This window comes from Neolamprologus multifasciatus, chromosome 6 (assembly GCF_963576455.1).
Source record: "Neolamprologus multifasciatus chromosome 6, fNeoMul1.2, whole genome shotgun sequence".
NCBI classification, from domain to species: domain Eukaryota; kingdom Metazoa; phylum Chordata; class Actinopteri; order Cichliformes; family Cichlidae; genus Neolamprologus; species Neolamprologus multifasciatus.
This window is the reverse complement of record NC_140444.1, coordinates 34911816-34925487: the sequence shown is the minus strand read 5'-3', so window position 1 is coordinate 34925487 and position 13672 is coordinate 34911816. Positions and strand designations below refer to the sequence as shown.

The following is a 13672-nucleotide window of genomic DNA, read 5'->3' as shown; positions in this document are numbered from 1 at the left end:
TTAATGAAAATTAAACAGACTCATTTGGATTAGTATTTTTCTGTAGGCTACATTTTCAGCTTCATGTCATGGAAAACAAAGTTTGCAGGTTTTTATTTTCAGCTAAAGATTCATCTGATCTTCACATTAGAAGGCAGGAACTCAGTGAGAGCAGCTGCTTTGTAGACCGAGTGTAATGAGAACCTGCAGTTACTGTTGTTGTTTGGACAGATAAATACTCTCACTTAATGTTAGAATAAAACAAACTATAATGACAAATGATTTGCTGATGATAAAGGTAAATGTGTAGAAGTTACAGGCTGCTAGAGTTGATTGCATTGACCCACTGTTGCTCTGTGCACAAGGTAAGATGAGTTTGAAATTAGTTTAAACATGTTTGAGCCATCGTATGAGAGTGAAGGCAGCATGGAGATGGTTAGCAGTGATGATGGCGACAGGAGAGGACGTGGGAGAGGAGACGCACGTGTAACAGTAACAAACACATAAAAGTAGAAACCTTTGTTGGAATTATTGCTCATGTAGTTTAATGTATTTCAGTCTAAAATCATCAAAATCAGAAAAAGAAACAAAAAAAACTAAAGCAAAACTAAATTTTGAATAATTGTATAAACTTGTATAAAAGTAAGTTATCGTTGGGTTGAAAACCTCGTTACTTTTTGTTTTGTTATTTATTCTGTTGTGTTTAATGATCATTATTTTCTGACCTTGATGGACGATTTCATTTTAACCAATGGGATTTGTTGTCCCGCCTTTAGCTGTTTCCTGTCTGTTTACACTGGTAAAGCTGCTTAGCGCTACACCCACTAAAGGTGTTCCTACAATGCTAAAGGAATGTTGTTGCTATTCAGGCTGGATAGCAGCTGAAGCCTGAGGTCTGTTCGGTCAGCTGCTACATCTGGAAACCTGTTTTTTGTGAATACACGGTGCTTTGCATTGGTAAGTTTTTTTTTAAATTGGATATCAAGAAACCGAGTCCACAGAGAACTTCCACAGACCTTCTGGAGATCAACAGAAGAATTATGATCTTTCATTGCGATGGATGGTGAGGCACAGCTCACATGGAACTGAATCTTGCAGTCTGATTGTGGCAGAACAAAATGTGCAAAACATACATTGATTGTTGGACTGGTTTCCCCCCAGAAGCTGTACGTTTAAATTTTTCAGAAATCTCTCAGTCAGACCGTGGTATATCATGCCTGGGTGGAAACTAGCGAGCTAACTTCACTTCACGAAGCTCCTGACAATGGTAACAGTAATGCGCCGACAATCCATCAAGCGGTGCGGCTTCGTAGCTTACCAAAGTTGAACTAAAACATTTTTTGACAGATTTTTGAGTGCTGTGTACCACATAAAACCGGTTCGAAGTCAGTAAGCACAATCAGAATTCGTATATAAGATGCACCGGATTATAAGGAGCACTGCTGATTTTTGAGGAAATTAAAGGATTTGAAGTGCGCCTTATAGTGCGGAAAATACGGTACTCATATGACTATGCATGTGACAGATTAAGAACCTTGAATCTTCACCCTTCTAAAGTACAGTAATTACAAATATGCCTGTATACTGTGTCTCTTAACTTGGATCATAATTAATAACCATTATAGATTATGAAAAGGGGTGGAAACAACACCCACCACCGGGGGAGGCGGATCGGAGGAAGATCTGGTGGGAAATCCGGGAGAAACTAGCCCAAGAGCGGGTCCCAGTAAGTATTTCTCCAGGGTTTTTTTGTTTTTTTTATATATATATTTAAAAAAGCTGACACTTGCAAGACTTTATCAAAGGTGTAAACATCACAGCAGATGTCTTTGTGTCAACTGAGGATAAAACACGAAAACATGGAGGAGATTTTCCTGGCAGACAACCTTAAAAATATTCTGCAGTAGAACAAAAACTGGAGAAAAACATGAAGCAACATGTGAGCATTACCTGATGCTGCTGAATTAAAGCAGAGCAAAGTACAGCTAAGCATTATAAAAAAACAAAAACAGCGTCCGACAGTGCTGTAAACAACGTTAGACTGGTGGGTAATAAGCCAGAGAATAATGCAGAAAACAGGTTTTTAGATGGGAAACTCTTCCTCAGAGAGAGAGAGCTCTGCATGAAGTGTGATTTTATCATGGTGGAAGAAAAACAGCCAAAGTAAGAGGGAATAAATGACGATGTTTATGTGAAGCAAAATATTGGGGTCTACTTTATATTCCAGCTCTAAAGTCAATGTCGTCTTCACTCATGAAGACTTTTACTGTCCTGGGGACAGGAGAGAGGAGTCTCGTCAGAGCAGCTATAATTTTATAGCTTGTAAAAGTAGAAACAAATAAGTGTTCATTTGAATTCTTGTCTTAGTGATTGAAAATGGTCTCACTTTCTGCCCTTCACTGTTTGTGTCTAAGGCTAAAAAACTACTTTATCTAAATTAAACGTGACTCTAAATATTACATATTTAGTTGTGTGTGTGCACAAACGTATTTTATGTATATAGATTTCTTTTCAATTATTACTCATCAGTGTTGGGTAAGTTACTTTAAATTAGTAACTTAGTGACATTACTAGTTACTTCTATCAAAAGTAATTCACTTACTTCAAGTTACTTATTACTTTCAAAGTAACTAGTTACCAGGGAAAGTAACTTTGGTTTTACTCAGAATTCTTCTATAATTGTGTTGCTTCCCTAACTGGATACCAGCAAGGATGCCAGTCTTCTAGCTTGCTTACATGTTAGCACTATCCTGCCACAAGTGCACTGTGCCACCTAATGGCCTGAACCTAGAATGGCAGTGTAGTAGTGTGAGTGCAATTTAATGATGAAATGAATGAAACTAAATTTGAAATTAACAATGTTTTTTTAATGTGTCACTTTTTAATCTGTCTGTTTTAATCTATTTCTATTGTTTCAAACCTCTATAAATGCAAACACATCATTTTGGAGTTGATGCAGCAGTGTTATAAATCTAATCATTGTACGTAATATCACTAGGAAGAAGCAGTGGATGACAAAACACGACATACAGTGTGTTGAAACTTTTGAAAAGTATATTTATTTTTGGACTGGTTCTTATATAGCGCTTTTCTACTCTGTCCGAGCACTCAAAGCGCTTTATACAGCTAATTCATTCACCCAATCACACAAGCACGTCTAAGCTCAAGTGCTAAGTATCTAACATTCATACACATTCACACTCCGATGGATGTATCGGAGAGCAACATGGGGTTAGTATCTTGCCCAAGGATATTTGGCATGGAGACTGGAGCAGCCTGGGATTGAACCACCGACCTTCTGGTTGGTGGCTGATCTGCTCTGCCACCTGAGCTACAGCCACCCCCATTGAAATTGGTAGAAAGTTTACTTTTAGCAGTGCCAACATTAAACTGTGCCTCAGACCATTTAGGAGCTGTAGGTATCAAAATAGTGCAAAAATGGTTCAACATGAACACAGTGAGGTTTGTCCATTCTGTGTAAACTCTAAGCTGAACTGCACCAACTGCAGACCTCATGTTCAGTAATGATGGGCAAACTTTAAAGTATTTTGAGCCTCACAAAGAAACATAAAATAAATAATAAGTATTTTAAGCCTTATAAATAGTCTAGATTTAACCAAAATAATAATTCATCCAGTCAGGCCAAGTAGATAAATAAAATATGATGGTAGATTAAGTGCTTCAGTGGTCTAAGATTCTAGCCTACGTCACAGCGTCACGTACGCTTTTTACGCCTAACATGGAAACTGCAGTCGTGGTTAAACCTAACCTCAGTAGAGTCTGTGCTAGGTGGGATTTGATCCCTAACCCTAACCTTGCCCTGCTCCTCTTTACCTCTCCTCCCCCCATCTTATTAACCCCATCCACGGGATCCCACTTTAAATCCTGGGGAACCCTGGACACCTGAGACGGGAGCAGGTACGGTCTGTGCATCGGAGCCCGGCCCCCTTCGGGGTCCGTGCTCCCAAATTTGATTTCCCCCACCCCAGTCCAAACAAACTTTAGATAATCTCTCACATGGATTTTCATTTCTGCCACCCCCACTATCCCTCCTGGGGGGGGGGGGGGGGGGGGGGGGGGGGGGCGGCATCCCTCGCCCCGGCCCAACCCCACATCGACAGCCCAAGAGGACGAAGGAAAGGAAGGCAGCAGGTCCAGAGAGAATCTGCTGCAGGACTGTGCAGAACAGCTTTGTCAGGTGATCCTGTACATCTTACATATTTCTCTCATATTTCCTCTTGTGTCAGTACCAAAGAATATTTCCTAATAGTTATAGTGTGTGTGTGTGTGTGTGTGTGTGTGTGTGTGTGTGTGTGTGTGTGTGTGTGTGTGTGTGTGTGTGTGTGTGTGTGTGTGTGTGTGTGTGTGTTTTTATATCTTATATATCAGAGAGTGAGTGTGTTTGGACTCGCCTTCTAATTTAATGTTTTTCTTCTTCATGATGATTTACGTTGTAGATTGTAACTGAAAGAATCAAAACTTTGAATGAACACATATAGTATTATGTAGTAAACAAAGAAAGTGTGAAATAACTCAAATAATGTTTATTGTATAGTCTTCAAAATAGCCGCCCTTTGCTTTGATCACTGCTTTGCACACTCTTGACGTTCTCTCGATGAGCTTCATGAGGTCGTCACCTGAAATGGTTTTCCAACAGTCTTGAAGGAGTTCCCAGAGATGCTGAGCACTTGTTGGCCCTTTTGCCTTCACTCTGCGTCCATTTCTTCCAAAATCGTCTGGATTGGGTTTAGGTCAGGTGACTGTAGAGGCCAGGCCATCTGACGCAGCGCACCATCACTCTCCTTCTTGGCCACACAGCCTGTAGGTGTGTTTGGGGTCATTGTGCTGTTGAAAAAGTTATGATGATCCAACTGCAGACAGATCAAAGTTACTGTTTTTGTAGAATTGGAAAGTAAGCAATGTGCTTCCTTTGAGGTAGTACAGCACGAGTTGTGTGTACAGAAAGTGAGAACATTAAGCTTCTTCCTCATTACCACACTTGACCTTGAACTGTGTCAGTATTGACTCTTTCAGTCCTCTCGCTTTGGTAGGTAAGAAGCCCAGAACTAAGGCTGCCAACATCCAGAGACTGGTGACTCCTCGTGTGCTGCAGCGCAAGCGCCGCCGCATGAATCTCAAGAGACAGCGCACCCAGAAGAACAAGGAGGAGGCCTCGGAGTACACCAAGCTGCTGGCCAAGAGGATGAAGGTATGTGTTAATCTAGGCCTTTATTCTTAACCAGCTGCTGAGAATCAAAGATCACACTAGTCTGTTTTTGTCGTGTAGCTGAAAACTACATTTATTTCTAGTGGTTCAGATCAATGAAGATAATGTGACAAATACATTTCTGGCAGGTGTGATATTTCCACTAGTGTTGGAGCGGCTGTGTTACATCAAGTGCATTGTGTCTAACAACATATTGTAATTAATTTCCTGACCTTAAATATACTTTTAAGTTATGATTTAATCGTGAGTCACTTGAAATTTAAAGTACCGGACTGTGTTTTTCAGCAGTGTAGTTTTGAGTTGCCTTGCATGATATAGCTGTAATGGCATTCGGCCAATTATGGGTTGAAACTCTTCAAGGAGCACGTGATGGTGAAATGTTAAGGAGACAAAGTTGGACATGTGAGAGCTGTTTGACTGACACGCATTTGTTCTTGTAGACAGGAGGCCAAGGAGAAGCGCCAGGAACAGATCGCCAAGAGGCGCCGCCTTCATTCTCTGAGGGCGTCCGCATCCAAGTCAGAGTCCAGCCAGAAGTGAAACGGAATCAAATAAAGTCATGTTTTGCTGAAACAGTGTTGTGCAGTTGTCAGTTATTTTCTCTTCCACATATCCCCCCATGAAGAGACGCATTCGATGATTTTTGTCAGCCCCTTGTGTGTCTACATGAATGTGTATGCAACAAAAACTTTTAGTTAGTGGTGGATAATCTAGAGATACAGCAACAGCCTCAGGTCAGTGGTTGCTATTATGGAGTACTGCAATAGTACTTTTATTTTTTTGATTCTTTGGTATGAGTGAATTCTGGTTCACACTCCGAGCCAGTTGGTGGCGGTAATGCACATCGTTGTTTGAAAACTGCCAAATCACATAAAAGGAGGAGGTAACCAATGAGAGGAAATTGTACAAAAAAATGGCAAATGGCCTGTATTTGTATAGCGCTTTACTAGTCCCTAAGGACCCCAAAGCGCTTTACACATTTAGTCATTCACACACTGGTGATGCCAAGCTACATTGTAGCCACCCTGGGGCGCACTGACAGAGGCGAGGCTGCCGGACACTGGCGCCACCGGGCCCTATGACCACCACCAGTAGGCAGCAGGTGAAGTGTCTTGCTCAAGGACACAACGACCGAGACTGTCCGAGCCGGGGCTCGAACCAGCAACCTTCTGATTACAAGACGAACTGCCAACTCTTGAGCCACGATTGCCCAAGACTAAGAGGGGCAGAGCTTGAGTTTTAGTCGTAGGATCTGGTGTAGAAACCCACTCCCTAACAGTAATTTTGACCATGGCCTTGGATTGCAGGACAGAACTGTCTTCTGCTGCTAGTCTGCTGCTGCTGCCTTGGAGGAAAAATAAATCTGTGTACCCTATTTTAAGTGTGGCTGTGTTGGTTTTCCTGATGGTCACCATTAAAACTTGTTGCTTTCTTGCATGCAGGCAAGTGACCCACTTAACGTGTTAATGAGCAGTTAAGCAGGTGCACCTAAGTTACCTGATTTTGGTCATTAGGCGTTTTAAAAAGTATTACTGCCATTTGTGGCTTTTTCTGGTGGTAAATTGAATTTATTTGCCACAGACAGTGACTAAATCCAATTTACTCCTAACCCCACTGGCCCTGACGTGAACCTTGGCCTGCATACTTTTAAACTACAGTTAATGGTTATTTTGTCCAAATACAGTAATTACACTGTGTAAGAATTTTTTAAACCACAGCTCCATGGTCCCAAAGTCCAACAACCCTACTGGCAACTTTTAATTGGAAAAGGGAGGAGAAGTCAAATGTATTATTATTCACATATTACACAGACTGTGCTGACTGAACAGGCTCAGTGCAGTTCCTGGATTATTTTCAAGCATCATTAAAGTTACAGCATGTAAACTCTCACCATTCTTATCTGTCCTTATTAAAGTCCATAAGCTGAACTACGGTAGCTCTGCTAACTCTGGTAATTCTGACTGTAAATCTTTCCTTAATCTCTTTATTTGCTTTTTCGACACGTGAAGTTACAAAAATGTACTTTGGTAGACAAAAAGAAAACCTTTGTAGACTTTTTGGAGTAACTTTTCATAATGTGGAACTTTAGTCTTGAATTTTCAAAAGTGAACTTTTTGCTTCTAGTTATGTTGCCACCGAAAATATTTTGTCAACACTGAGAAGTCAAATCATTAACGGTGTGTGGTCAGCCACAGGTGATGGTGTGGCTGTCTTAGTTCTCTTTCTGTACCAGAACTTTAAAAAACTGACCATGAAGAACGTAACTATAATACTGAACCTGAAGTATGATCCTCCCACCCACCAGGCGGCGCCACTGGTAGCTGTGGGTTCACCACCTCCTGCTGAACTCAAACAACCAGTCCAGAGACAGACTCTGATGTAGCATCACTTTCATCGCTCACTCCTGAACTCCTGAACCATAACGAGTGTGGCCTCTCTAAACATCAGTGACTAAGAAAACTTTTCAATTTGTTATCATTTGAGTTATTTATTAATGACTCACTTAACTCTGTTAATATGTTACAGGTCACTGTTTAAGGAAAGTCAGAGTAGGGTAGTTTAAACGGGTGGAGAGGCGTGTAACGCTCATCGTGCCAGAGCAGCTTATCCTCCAGAAACTTAAGCGTTTCCAAAGTGAGGACGATGGCTTCATGTTTCAGCATGCTGTGGACTTTCAGACCTGAGAGAGAAAACCTGACAAATAAACTGAGTTTTAAAGAAGAGATTTGTTACATATAACACTTAAAACCCTGAGCTTTTTATGAACTGTTTAATTAAACTGGCATGTTAGAGGTCCATAGACACAGTGCTGCAAAGACATCAATGCATGAAATATTGTTTGAAAGGAGGAACAAAAATAATACATTTTACCATCAATTAATCTGTTAAAACTGAGTTAAGAGAGACAAAAATCACTGAGTGTGAACTCACCGATTGCTGGAATGACGTTCACTGTCTTCAAGTTTGCCGTGGCCTGAAGGATGTTTTCAGAAAAGTCTTCACCTCTGAAAGCAACAACAAAAACGTGAGCACTGAGCAACAGTGGGCGTCCAGTGGTGGAGATTCAAACAGATTTGAAGGTTGATCATTCATCATCAACATGTAGTAGTAACTGGTGGGTCCATGAGACACCCCACCTGAATCAAACACAGAACCAGTCAGACCATAATGGCCTCCAGCATGTGAATCCTTCCTCTCCATGTTGGTGAGCTCGTCCACCTCCTTTCTGTTTCCAGGGTTTCCTGCCTCCACCGCTGACCTCTGACCTGACTGTGTGTGGGCGTGACTCTGAGATGTGAAGACAGACATTAGTCTACTTATCATTTTCTTTATCAGCCACAATAAAGCTCAAACCTTTCTCCATTTGATCATCTTCCTCTGTCATATATGCACTGTTACGTATTCCTAATGTGGTCATTTCAGACACAGAGCTCAGTGAAGGCTCACAGCTCGTCTTCAGCTCCATTCAGTCCTCTGACTCTGGACAGTGTTACTGTAGAGCTGAAAACAAGCTAGAGGTGAAGAGGTCTGGATCCAAACATATTGATGTAAAATGTGAGTAAAAAAGAATAAAAACTGAAACATTTCATCAGCTCTGCCCGTTTAAAATTCACATTCTGCTGCTGTAGTTCACTCATCAGCTGTAATAGATGATAAAGAGGTGCTTTGTTCACATCAGACATGCAGTGAGGTGATTTAAACTATGAAGGATTTTTAAATCCACCTCTAAATTTATAGATGCATGAAAAATATTAGCACACATCTAACATCCATTTCAACATTTTTAAATACGTTCATGTTTCCTCCTCCAGACGCTCCAAAGCTTCCTTCTGTGTCAGTGAGTCCCTCTGCTGAGATAGTGGAGGGCAGTTCAGTGGCTCTGACCTGTAGCAGTGATGCTAACCCAGCAGCTAGTTACACCTGGTACAAGGAGGACGAAGACTCACCTAAAACATCAGGACACAACTTCACCATCAGCAACATCAGACCTGAGCACAGTGGGAGTTATTACTGTGTGGCCCACAACAACAGAGGGACTCATAACTCCACCTTACAGCTGACTGTTGTAGCAGGTAATCATTGAGGATGTACACATCCTGTACAGGGAGGAACGCTGGTCTGAGCGTGGAGTCAAGGAGATCATTTACGTGAAAAGGGAAAGACCATCTCTGAATCGAGGAGGGGGCCTAAGGGTTCATCGTTCACCATCTTACAATGCTGTGATTGCAGCCATTCCCCAACTCTCTGTGAATGGTCCTCATGGCCGTTGATCAGTGGGTTTTGGTCAGTGGTTGTTGATCAGTGGTCGTGAGAATTTGCATAATTAAGATTAACGAACTGACCTCCCAGCCCTTTGTTCCTTCAGCGGGCTGGTTTCAGTCATTATGCAAATGTACTGTTTATAAGATTGAGGAAACCTGCAGTCAGCTGAGACTGAAGAAGTCACTTGGATGAGTGACGAAACGTTTCTCCCACAAAACGCTACGTCCAGATGAACAATCAACTTTTTGGAGACCCCCTTAAATACTCTTTCTCATTATTGGATTCACCTGTGTATGTAGGTCAGGGGTCACTGAGCTTACCAAGCCAATTTGAGTTCCAATAATTAGTTCTAAAGGTTTTGTAATCAATAAAAAGACAACTGTGCCCAAATTTATGTTATACTGTTATGTTTACTAGAAAAATGTTACTGTTGTGTAAAGTATTTTCCTCTTTTTTGTATATTTGTTGCTGTTAAATATCACACTTTTAATAATAGACCAAGATCTGAGTGTATACAAAACGCAGAAGAATAGTTTTTTGAGGGACAAGCAGCTATCCAGACCTACCTGGATGTAGGAATCCAATAAAGTCTTTTCACAACAGACATGTCAAAGTGGATCAGCTTCCTCACTTTGTTCAATGATTTCATCTAAATCAGACCATGGATCACACTTTGCTAACTGTACCAGTTTCCATGAACTGCAGCAGCTGCTTCAAATAAACAGCCAGATTCCTCGACCGTTCTCCAGTTACAGCCGTCGTGGTCAGCTGTGTGGCAGGTAGAGTGTGGACCCAGATGCAGGACACAGAAGGCAGAAATAAACTCATAAAGTTCACCAAATGTTTACAAACGTCAAGAAGTCACAAGCAAAGAGAGACCACACCATGACACATGTTTAAACAAGGAATGTTTATTCATCAAAGCTACTTATTGATCAAATAGACATGTTCAAAGCACCACAGTGGTAGAACGATATCACACAGCACCGTCACAGGATATTAAACAGAAACTGGCAACAGGGCTCTGTAGAGTGAGCGATCATAATGAAGCCGTTTATTTGAAGTTGGGATTCAACCTGCTCTTCATATTTCAGGCCACCAGATGTCACCAAAGACAACTGTGGTGAAAAGTTTCAAGTAACGAAACCTTCTGTGACTGGAAGAAATTTGTTTAACATTAAACCTTTTTTCTGCACATTCAGGCAAATAAAATAAAAACGTTTTTTTGTGTTTACATTCACTCTTTCAAATAGATGCAAGTAAAACACAGCAGAAAATAAATAAAATCAAAACTCAGTGGTCCTGTTGCTCTATTTGTACTCTGCAGGTGTGGCGCAGGGGCCATGTCAGTGGAAGGATCCTGGAGTTTGTCTGTGAATTTCACATTCCTGTGGCAGCGTACTCGGTGCTTGCTCGGAAGTTCAGGGTTTTTTTGCTGTAAAAAGAAGTTTTCTTCCCACACAGTGAGTGAACAGCGGACGCTAATGTTTTTGTCACTTTTTACGGAATCAAACTCAAAGTAAGGTCAGCACTTCCACGCTTTAAACACTGCACGGTCATACTCTCTCCCGCACAGATAAAACAGCAATGAGGGGTTAAAGGAGGAAAAACACAACGCTGAACTAAATATGATAACAAAAAATGCTGAGGTGTAATTAAACACTAGACACAGGAGACACAGGCTACCAGAATAAAACAGGAAATAACTGAACGTGGGAACAGAAACATGGAGTGGACATAATTTTATTTATACAGCACCAAATCAACAATCGTTTCAATGTGCTTTATATTGTAAAGTAGACCCTACACAATACATACAGAGAAAAACCCAACAGTCATATGACCCCCTATGAGCAAGCACTTTGGCGACAGTGGGAAGGAAAAACTCCCTTTTAACAGAAAGAAACCTCCAGCAGAACCAGGCTCAGGGAGGGGCGGGGCCATCTGCTGGGACCAGTTGAGAGAAGGACGACAGAACAAAAGACCTGCTGTGAGAGCCAGAGATGAATAAATAGTATGATGAAGTGTACCCAGAGGTTGCCCTTTGTTCAAAATTAAAGTCTACAAATCAATGACATCACACTGGCCTATGTTTATATACAGTCTATGATTACATGTCAGTGAGATCTTGGAGCTGCAGGTATGCAAAGCTGCAGCTTTAGAATTTAGGCTCTGATCCTTTTTTTCCACCATTTTTTGTTTTTCTACTTTCTTTGTGTTTCTCAGCCATGTTTTTTCTCTCCCTTCATTTCCTCTTATTGTCCCTTTACATACTCTTTGCCTCGCTCCAGTCTACTGCAGAATTTCACACCGAGCTTCAAGGAGAGTGAAATGAACGCCATCGCCATCACCTCTCTCTTTCTAGTCCCTGTCAGTACTCTTGCTGCAACATTTTGGATTAACTGAAGTCTTTTCAAGGAGTTTTTAGGACATCGTGATAAAAATGAATTACAGTAGTCCAGCCTAGAAGTAATAAATGCAGGAACTAGATTTTCAGCATCAGTCTGAGTCAGGATATTTCTAATTTTAGAGATATTGTGCAAATGGAAGAAAGCAGTGCTCCATATTTGTTTAATATGTGCATCGAAGGACATATCCTGGCCAAAAATGACTCAGAGGTTCCTCACAGTGTTACTGGAGGCCAAGGTAACGCCATCCAGAGTAAGAATCTGTGTGAAGAGGACTCTCAAGTTACATGAACAGATTGAAGGCTTTGAGATAGAGAAGATACAAACCACTGCAGCACAGTACCTGTAATACCTACAGCGTGCTCTAATCGTTCTAATAGGATCTTATGGTCGACAGTATCGAACGCTGCACTGAGGTCTAGCAGGACAAGCACAGAGACGAGTCCACTGTCAGAGGCCATAAGAAGATCATTTGTAACCTTCACTAAAGCTGTTTCTGTTCTATGAGCCCTCCCGACATAGGAACAGTTTCTTTCCTCTCGCCATCTCCCCCCTAAACAGTTGCCACTGCTCCCACTAAGATTATTTATTAGGTTATTTATGGTTGGTTTACACAGCTTTGTGTATGTTTTTGTATGCATGTGTACATGTATGTGTGTGCGTGGATTGTGTCTGCGCATATACATGGCCAATAAACGCGATAACGATGTTGAAAATGCAAACTGGTTAATACACACGGCAGCTTCAGAAAAGACATCAGAGGGTTGCTCTGTGTGTGTTACATACTACACATATTACACTTGTGGTTGGCAGAGTTGGTTTATTGTGGTGCTTTTCAGTGTTTCTGCAGCATCTTGCACAACAACAGTTGTTACAGCACAATTCTCTGTTTTCACTTTAAATAAAGATCAAGTTTGAATCAAAACACCAGCAAAATGAACAGCTGTGGTACAAGTGTTACACCTGTTACAAGTGGTAACAGGTGTAACACTGACAATCTGATCGTTGCATTTATGGACTGAAAACATTCAATAATGATGTGAGTACTGTCACATCAGCTGTTTGTCTTTAAGAGAGAAAAGTCAGAGGAAAGAATAAAACCCATTTCATTTGACTTCACTTGTCTGTCATTTGTCTTTTAGAAGAGACGAGGAAATGGAAACCAAAAGGTTCTGTACGTTTCTCTTTGGAGGCATTTTTGAAACTGTTTGAAAGAACAAAAGTGTTTAACGAACCCATTTTCAGATCAGTGGAGCCGAGCAGATAAACACTTTTATGTTCTGTGTCAGAAAAACTGAAATATCCCCACATTGATCTGACATGTGACACAAAACAGAGAGATTAACACTGTCTGTCAACAGAGGCGGCAAAATACTGACACTTTGTCCTTATGAAGAAGTGCAGATACTTGTACTTAAGAAGTATTTAAAAATGCTTGATATTTAAAGTACTGTGAAGTACTGATTCAACATCTTTATTTAAGTGAAAGTACTGAGGGCTCTGAAATGTACTCACAGTTTCTACCAGATAGTTTTGTTACAAGTTTACAGAACCTGGTGCTACATTAATATAATCATAATATAATATGAGTACATGGGAATACTAACTATTAACTGTTCACTGTCTTTATTATAGACAGTGAACAGCTGGTATTGTATATTTACTTTGAACATGTTAAAATAGTAAAACAACAGAAAAAAGAGACAAAAAATACAAAATACAAGGAAAACAAAATAATAATTATAAATAACTTAAATGTTCAAAAAGCAGTAGGAAGAAGCATAATCGTATTTAA

The 13672-nt window shown here is 40.7% G+C and overlaps 1 protein-coding gene and 1 long non-coding RNA gene across 2 annotated transcripts; one reads left to right on the top strand and one right to left on the bottom strand.

Moving 5' to 3' along the window:
* The first annotated feature begins 4081 nt into the window (after positions 1-4081).
* On the top strand, positions 4082-7891 carry LOC146517490 (uncharacterized). Its single transcript, XR_014874769.1, has 3 exons — positions 4082-4177; positions 5031-5188; positions 5647-7891. It is a non-coding gene; the product is annotated as an uncharacterized LOC146517490 (long non-coding RNA).
* LOC146517489 (large ribosomal subunit protein uL4m-like) lies at positions 7741-8515 on the bottom strand. Its single transcript, XM_085163841.1, has 3 exons — positions 8277-8515; positions 8138-8211; positions 7741-7886 (listed from the first exon to the last, which is right to left on the bottom strand). The coding sequence occupies exons 1-3, from the start codon at positions 8513-8515 to the stop codon at positions 7741-7743; spliced, it is 459 nt and encodes a 152-aa protein (XP_085019967.1).
* Between the last annotated feature and the right edge of the window lie 5157 nt (positions 8516-13672).